The 8,855-nt window shown below is 46.2% G+C and overlaps 1 protein-coding gene across 1 annotated transcript; it reads left to right on the forward strand.

Moving 5' to 3' along the window:
• The first annotated feature begins 8,269 nt into the window (after positions 1–8,269).
• LOC137905825 (transcription factor MafG) lies at positions 8,270–8,855 on the forward strand. The gene is made up of 2 exons (XM_068750089.1): positions 8,270–8,305; positions 8,403–8,855. The coding sequence occupies exons 1-2, from the start codon at positions 8,270–8,272 to the stop codon at positions 8,853–8,855; spliced, it is 489 nt and encodes a 162-aa protein (XP_068606190.1).

Below are 8,855 nucleotides of genomic sequence, written 5' to 3' on the forward strand. Positions count from 1 at the left end.
TTTTATTTGTGTGTGTCTCATTTGTCGGTTACTGAAATGGTGTTTCTCCTGAAGTGACAATTCATTTAACCGCTGGTTGAATTGTAACAATGGCAGAGAGAGAGAGAGAGAGAGAGAGAGAGACACGCCGTCCTCTCGCCTTTCGACAACAACAGGACCGGCGGGCTGAGTCTTATTGATCGCGCTGAATCATCACAATTGTGCATTTTAATTTAGACGTTCTCGGAATATGGCACCGCCGGGACAAAGGTCTCCTCTGCTCGGGTGGATGAGGGGCGATGGTGTTCATCACCTCGCCGCCTCGCAAGTAGAATCGATGAATCGAAATGGTGCTGATCTATCGCGGATGAATCAACCCGCCTGGTCGACGTTCGGCTGAGAACGCGCGTTTTGTCGGCGCGCTGTCACGGCGCGCATCAACAAACAGGCTGCGGGCGCGTTTAGACTAAAGTGCTTCAGTGTCAGATCCATTAAAAAAAAAAAAAAAAATGCATGGTTAGCAATAAATGATGACCCTGCTTGTTTCTAATGGAGCCTGTTTAAATTGGGTCATGTGTAATTATGGTATACGGTGCAGGAAGTTTATAATAGCTCCTATGCAGGTAGTCATTGTTATTTAATTGCATGATAAACACCAAAAGAGTTGACATTCTTTAATGCTGCGTGCAGCACTTTGTTTCTTTTAGATTTCATCTTACATGATGAAATGTGCTGCCTGTTAGAGTGCAGGGCTTATTATGGAGGGCAGGGAATGAATTATCCATGGAGAAATCTCTCAGCAATTTTAAAAGTCACCTTGGAAACTGTTGCGCATCTATAGGCAGGGCTAAACGGCTAGAAGTTGCTCAGATATTTAACTTATTTCATCATCTCTGTTCATGCAAGGGGGGGGGGGGGGGGGGGCATTGAAGTGTGTTTAGCAGACAGGCCGGCTCTGCTTTGCAATAAAGTGTAATGCCCATCTCTGCAGGTATAACCAGAACAGACGGGGGGCCCGTATTCAGAGAGCCTGATGAGGCAGGGAGGTGGAGGTGTTGGAGGATATGTGATGATCAGCCCCCCCCCCCCCCCCCCACACACACACACACCTCAGCATGACCAACACAGGGTGCCTTGGGGAGTAGTCATGTCTATTCAGGACATTTAATAGCCTCGAGAAAGGAACACAAACATGGGATTTGTCCACAAAAGTGCTGTTTAAGCTGCACAGGGAAATAAGAATGCCTGGAAGGAAAGGAGAAAAAAAAAGATCAATATAGTTTTTTTTTACCCCCCCTCTCCGATTTGCAGTCGGGAGGGGAATGCTGGTGATGAAACCTCTTGCAAGTGTGGTGCGGATTATGATTGCTTAGCGTTGCGATATGCCCGCTCCACTTCTCAAAGTGTTACTTTCATCTATTCTAGACGGAGTAGCAGAGCGGTGTTTGATGAATTTCTGCTTGGAACGTGAGTTAGACTCGGCACGTTCATTGCCGCTCTTTGTGTGTTCATAATTTCGATTAGCCAATATCAGAGAGAACACGGCCAGCATTAACATGGGGCCGCCGCCACGCACTACCAGCTGTTTTTTTCATGTAACCTACTTTTATGTCGGCCGATTAATGTTTGAGGCGCGTCAGTGTTGGACTGTTGCTAAAAACAAGGGATTTACCGAAGTTTGTATCACAATGAAACCAGTGAATGACAGGAAAGACACCTACAGTGTCCGTGCATATCGGACAGTGTGGCGTGGTGACCTCCTGGTTCCTGTGCAGGATTTTTAAGAGGTTCAAGATAGACATCATAATAAGATAAGCAGGGTTCTGTGTAACTCGCATTAGAAAGCAGCTCGGGCACAGATTTCAGGTCTATACGTGTAGTAAATACTTAAAATGTACAAAAGAGAAAAATAAAGAAAAACTCCCTGATAATCTCTATTAATGTGCAAAACATTTAGTTATTTATTTCTAGTTGTTTACTATATCTGTATGTATTTGTTCATTTATTAGTGTAATTTTGACTGTTAGATAATTTAACAGGTTTTTTTTTCTATCTCTACATTCTTTGATTTGTGTTTGATATGTAATAAGCCATGACTCTAATCTTTAGTTATATATATATATAATGTGCACATTGCAAATGGTCAGTTGAAGGAATGTTGAGTTATTATTGGTTGGTGCTGTTATTGTTTTTTTTAAGTGTTTGGCTTCCATCGAACGTCATTGTGTAGACAGACGGCATCACTCACTGGAGCTGAGCACTGGCAGTGCTATTAATAGAAATTAGCATCTTTGTTTCAGGTGATAACTGACTTCACTTGAATCCGAACACCTGACAAAGAAAGTAAGACAAAAAAAAAACAGAGTTTGTCTGATAGCTTTATCACGGGGTTCATGCCAATCGAAGAGGGGGGGGGGAATTATTCCGGTACGGTGTTGCATTCAGTGGCGTTAAATGAGTTGAACGACTGTAATTTTTAGTCTTTTGTTTTTGCATATGCAATAGATGTTAGGCCAAATGCAGTATGCATTTAGAAATGTATGCAACCAGCGTAGTAATCCTCCTGGATATGTGGCTGATGTGTGGGTTGCCTGCAACCCTTACTTCCTCTGCCAGTGCAAAGGCCAAAGTATCAAGAGCTATTCTCTTCCTGTTTAATCAAGTCCTCCAGGCAGAAGCTGTGGAAGGCCAACGGAGTGAAGCCTCTCATCCTGTCTTTCTGCGTGTACTAAGGGAGCAGCTGTAAGCGTGAAGCGCTCAGAAATATATTCTGTACGTATAGGAAATATTTTGTGAGAGCAAAATAGTCTAGCTGGAGTCCCTGTTAAATAAGCTTCATATTATCAGTGACTTCAGAAAATGCAGAATCCCTCGAGGGCAGTGATTCATGCTTTCACTTAAAACCACATGAGCTGGATGCAGATTCCAGACATGAAATGAATGGTATAGCCTACAACGTTTCCACTGCCAGCATTTATTTTGGTACGTCTTGTGGTGTCTAGTTCTATGTTATGGTAAATCATCAGTGTGTAAATCCATGTATGTATCAAAGAAATATGTTTTATTAAATGTGGAACACTGCATGCGCACCAGGAAACTAAACTACAGAATATCTGCAGATATTTTGGCTTTCTCTGCTTTCCTTTACGGGTTGTTTGCCCCACGCCTTCAAGTATGATAAATGTCTCGGGGATTAAAAAAAATAACAAAAAATATTTTCACTATCATAAAGAAGAGAATCACGACATGTTTGATTAGCTCACACCATCCAGAGAGACGAGTCTAATTTAAAATGTCAATCCGTCTCTTCCCTCTCGCCTGGTCAGGAATATTTACTCTCCTGAAGTCAATTAGCTCTCAATTTACAGGACAGTTTTTCTATATGTTAATGCCGATGAGAATAAACACTAAAATTATAATGTCATGTTAATGTTTTGCTGGCCATTCATCATTTGGAGTTTCACCCACAGGCTGTGAAATGTCATCTAAATGAAGGCATCACAATATTTGTTTTACGGGAATATCCGGGGAGACGGTTGTTACTTTTGATTTATTATTATTTTACATGAAATGGAGCTCTTTATCCATCATTGGTTAGACTGCAGTATGTAAAAATCACGAAGAGAGTGGCCCAGGTTTAGGTGCTAATCGGTAAAGTGGCAGACCAATCACGTCTCTTCAGTCTTCAGCAGATCGGTATTTATGGTCTTTGATATATCTTGTTTTCAGGGCACTGATTTAATCCAGTGTGTGCCAGTTAAATATTCTTTATTCTTATTATATTAGGGCAAAGGCACAGACTGCTGGAAAAAAACCCAAAAACCTTTTAACCTTCAATTATAGGCAGGCAGAAGATTTTGGCTAAGTCCCTTTTCTGCATTTCGCCGCACCTCCAGTGGTCAGAAGTATTGACTTAGTATTTCCCCTCTACTACAAGCGTATCACATTTCCCTCTGAGAGCTGCTGAATGATTTTCCCTCTCCCTCCTTTTTGTCACTCTTATTTCACGCTCTGAATACTTAGTAGTTAATAGCCCCCCCCCCCCACTCTTCCCGTTGTACTTTCCTCTCCCACCGACACACCACAGTCTCTTCTCCGTGTCCAAGTTCTACGTCAGTCTTCCGGTAACTCTTCCAGAGCTATTAGAGGAGTCAGATTTATTTATTTTTATTATTATTTTTGCTGTTAAATGTTGCCGAACACATGCAAGCGTGCTTGATGCTCCTAATTGGCTTCACTCAGCTGAAGGGAGGGAAGATTAGATCTGAATATCGAGGCTATTTTTTCTGGTCTGGCATGCTGAACTGAGAATTGGCTGTTTCTGGTGGCGATGCTGGCCAACCTCAGACGCGTCTCCACCCGACGACAAATGAGCACAAAGTGTAAATGAACGAGGCAAAAGCACGAGAGCATCTCTTTAGATTTTTCAATATCTTTGGGGTCGCAATTGTACTTTTTCCCTCCTGAAAACCGTCTGTGACGACGGAGCGAGAGGCTCATAAATAATTGATCGGGGAGTCTGTAAAGATGATCACAGTGACTTGACATTCAGCTCTCTTCTTTTATGTTCTATTAATTATCTAATCGTTTTCAGAAACAATGGATTGAGAATAATGCCGGCCGGCGCCCGAGGTCCATTTTGGCCGCAGCTCCCGTGTCTTCATCAGTCGTCTGGTCATGGCAGGACATCTCAAATCTATGAGCAAAATTAGCCACACTTTCTGTCTCTCTTTCGGCGAGCGATGCATTAATGTTCACAGAACTGGGGTAGCCGTTGTCGGATGCTGCCTGTGCTTTCCTGAAAAGAGTCTTTCATCAGCATGCTCCTCCAATGTTTCGTTTTATTCGCTTCGTTAGCACGCTGCCAGCGCCGAGTGCCTGGATGCCTCTTCCCAAGAATTGGCCACGACAGGTTGAATTTCTATGCGCTTGTGTGGTTTTGGTAATCCGTCTCGCTGTGTGGTAGATGTGCGTGTGATTATTTAGGTGATGTCGTGTTGGTGCCCTGTTTAGTCCTCCCCAGCCATGTTTAGTATTCAGAGAGCAGGTCCTGTTGTAATCTGGATTCTGAGGCAGGTTGCTGGGTTGTTGTTTGCTCTCATGGCCTTGATAATCTTGTTACACTGCTGTCAAGTGGAGCTGGCTCTCCCTGCAGTCCTGAACCACCATGCATGCCACCTCCAGTACCAGAAATCTACCCCCCCCCCCCCCCCCCCCCACACACACACACACACACGCACGCACCAGCCCACCGCCATTTTGAGGCAGCCTTTGATGGAAGAGCATTGGATGTATCCTTGAAGAATCACCTCCTGAGCATCTTTATTCAGCCCCCCCCCCCACCCCACCTTAGGCAGCAAACGACAGTGATAAATATTCATCAGCAGACGCAAAGCATGGATGCTATAGCCCCCCCCCCCCCCCTCAACAAACGGTGTCCATCCTTGGCAGCCCCTCTCTAGAGATCCTGTGCAGGGGAGGGGGGGGGGGGGGGAGCATGAAAGCATGACATGGGCTCAAGGCCCGACCCATCATTTCACATCAGCATTTCTGCCACCAGTGCGTTCCCTTCCAGTCTCAGCCGAAGCCAACGCCAGCTTCGCCGGCTGCCCTCTGTGGACGGAGATGAACAAAGACGTCTTTTGATTGGTGGCTCGCTCGCTCGCGTCCTCTTAGTTCATCTTCACAACTTCCTAATTGGCAGCTTGGTTTTGGTCCTTGCTGAGATCAGTATATATATATGTTCTTCTCAAGCTGCTCCAAATGTGTCGAGCCTGCATTTTTCACAAGGCTTTTTTTTTTCTCTCTCTCTCTCTCTCTCTTCTTATGTCACCCTCTTTTTACCTCTCTTTCTCCGGCGGTCTCTCTCTCTCTCAGCATCCCCTCCTTCCATTTCTCTGGGTGACCACACTCAGCGATTTCTGTTTTCCTGTGGGTGTGATGTCTCTCCTCCACAAGCAATCAGCTCTGATTTGTCAGCGTTCTTCCAGGCGATTCATATAAATTCAGCAAGCGCCTACAAAAGACGTCCATGTCCCCGTTGCTTGCTCTCCCATACCCCTACAAGCCCGTGTGCTCCGAGCGGAAAGCGTTTCACCTCCTGCTCCTTTCGCTCGGCGCGAACAAAGGCCTGTCATTAATAGTCGGCGATAAACGCGTTTGCACGGGGATACGTCTGTGTCTCTGTCGTCCTCGTGTGCAACAGTTCTGGGGGTAAACCTCGCAAATATAGAGGTAGTCTTTCGAAAGTCTTTGCAGCGATCCCCCAGTCAGTTCCTTTTTGAGTGTGTTTATCTATTTCTTTTCCCTCCCAGTGTTCTTTGCTCGGGCGAGCCTCTTTGTCTCAGAGGTATGACATGCCTGGTAGCGGAGGGGAGCAGCTGTGCATCGGACCCTGTCAGTGTTTGAGCTGCCATTCCCCGTCATCGCTAGCCGTCTGTCGGCAGCAGCCTGTGCTGCAGGGGTTGCAGCCCGGGTCTAATCCGTACACAGTGTCATATGGCGAGCTTCCAGCCATGCCTGCTATTTTACCCTGCACAGCTGTGTGACCATTTAAATACGCCTCTATCAATCTGGACGATGTTCCATCACTCTGCATTTTCAAGATTCCAACTCTTTATTGAACAATATTGGGTCTAGGCTGCTGGAAAATTATCAGCTTGTATTAAAATTTGGAAGAAACAGTCTTTTTCTTTTTTTTTTATGCTCTCATCCCAGTCGCTATTAGTGGAGTAGTTTCCTGTCTATTTGTCCATTATCTGTGCATCATCAGGCAGACCATTATCCCATTATGTTTTGCATCTGTGGTCCAAATGCTTACTGGAAATGAGTCACCACAAAAAAGTAGGTGTTACTATCAGTCAGCTATTCATAGCCGGCGCAATAGGAATGAAAGTATCACATTTAAAATGTCTTCCACAGAAAGGAAATGGCCTTTTTTTTTTAACGTAGCATCTGCACCACGTTTTACGAGGAGCTCCCCGAGGAGCCCCCGAAGACTTTTTGAAGTAAAAGCATCTAGAATGCGCGTCACAACTCTGATGGTGTCGCATTCAGGTCATTTTTAACAAGTGTCTGTCTCTCCCTGTTTGGCTCAGGTGATCGGGCCACCTCGTAGCACCCTTTCGTTGCCATGGAAATATCCTGGCCAGCTTTGTGCACTTCACAACTATGTCTCATCCCCCCCCCCCCCCTTCCCTTCCCTCTCTGAGCATCTCTGCACACATCAGACGTGATTACCAGCTTAGTGGGCGTGTAAGCTGTAAACACATACACACATTTGACTGTAGTTCTTTTTTTTTGTGATTTTTTGTGTTTTCAGTTCTGATGCTTAAAACTTGTAAGAGCCCACATGCATTTTTTTTTTTATGTGCTCAGCACAAAGGCCGCTGGGCAGTGTAAATCAGCTTACAGAGGCAATGTGCTGGCTGGGCTCACCGTGGTGGGTGCCTATGTCGCTGACACAGCATTTAGCATGTGCACCCAGAGTCACTGTGTGTGTGTGTGTGTGTGTGTGTCCAATGCTTATCCTGAGACGGAGCTCACTTGGCGAAAGGCACCGAGCCCTCTGCCTGTCCTGACACCAGTAGATCAGGTTTCCTTCCTTCACAGCGTCTCTGGATGACATGACACCGACTACCGCCCCGTTCCTCCGAGTTAGGAGCTGAAGTTCTGCCGTAGTTACAGAATATCCCTCTTCCAGTGATTTATTGGATTATATCTGCACACCAGCCAAATCTAGAGAGGCGTGACCGTCTAGACTGGGAGCGCTGAGGGAGCAGACAAAGGCCTGTCCTCTATCCCTCCTGTGAATGTGATTTAGCAGAGGTTGTACGTACAGCAGAAAGACTTTCAAGCTTTTTCTAGTCCGTCCACGTCCTCTGCCGCTTCTGCTCTAAGAGGCTCCAATTAATGAAAGTGACTTGATGATGTTTTCCAAGAAAATCATTTTGAATTGCAACCAGCCAACTAAATGTCATCCTCCTTGTGACTCGCCGAGCCACAGTTTGAATGCAATGTAGGATTTCAAGGGAGGGGCCGGATGTTGGAGAGGAGATGCATCCATCCCATCACAGTGACGGGTGCAGGGAATAGTCCAGGTGCACGACATGGCATCAATTATAAGGAAGTGCTTAGTCCTTGACCCACTTTGCGCCTCCATGTATGCCGTCGCGTCTTTGCCAGAAGATGGCACAGAAGAACCCATTCTCTAAGCCTGTGTCTGGTTGCGTTGTTCTAAATACTGACATCACATTTTCAATCCACAGAGAAGCCCAGCAGCGCAGCTGGCATGACGACCACAAACAAGGGAAACAAGGCCTTGAAGGTAATTGGCAAGTACGACTCAAACAATGATTATTACTATTCTTTTTTTTTTTTTTTTTTTATCCTATTGATCAGCAATAACTGATCCCCATTCTCAGGTGAAGCGGGAGCCGGGAGAAAATGGCACCAGCCTGACGGATGACGAGCTGGTGACGATGACGGTTCGGGAGCTGAACCAGCATCTCCGAGGCCTGACGAAGGAGGAGATCCTCCAGCTGAAGCAGCGGCGGCGCACCCTGAAGAACCGCGGCTACGCCGCCAGCTGCCGCGTGAAGCGCGTCACCCAGAAAGAGGAGCTGGAGAAGCAGAAGGCTCTGCTGCAACAGGAAGTGGACAAGCTCGCCACAGAGAATGCCAGCATGAAGGTAGAGCTGGACGCCCTCCGTTCAAAGTACGAGGCTCTACAGAGCTTCGCCAGGACTGTGGCCCGCAGCCCCGTCACCTCAGCCAGAGGACCTATGGCCTCCGTCATTGGGCCCCTCATCCCCGGTAAAGTAGGGGCCACCAGCGTCATCACCATCGTCAAATCTAAAACGGCGGCCAGGTCGTAG

Source organism: Brachionichthys hirsutus, chromosome 16 (assembly GCF_040956055.1).
Source record: "Brachionichthys hirsutus isolate HB-005 chromosome 16, CSIRO-AGI_Bhir_v1, whole genome shotgun sequence".
In the NCBI taxonomy this organism is placed as follows: Eukaryota; Metazoa; Chordata; class Actinopteri; order Lophiiformes; family Brachionichthyidae; genus Brachionichthys; species Brachionichthys hirsutus.

What these genes read in the sequence shown, in the direction of transcription:
- LOC137905825 (XM_068750089.1), top strand. Translation starts at nt 8,270, where the DNA reads ATGACGACCACAAACAAGGGAAACAAGGCCTTGAAG. An exon ending in AGGGAAACAAGGCCTTGAAG is followed by an intron (nt 8,306 to 8,402) that starts GTAATTGGCAAG and finishes CCCCATTCTCAG; the next exon opens with GTGAAGCGGGAGCCGGGAGA.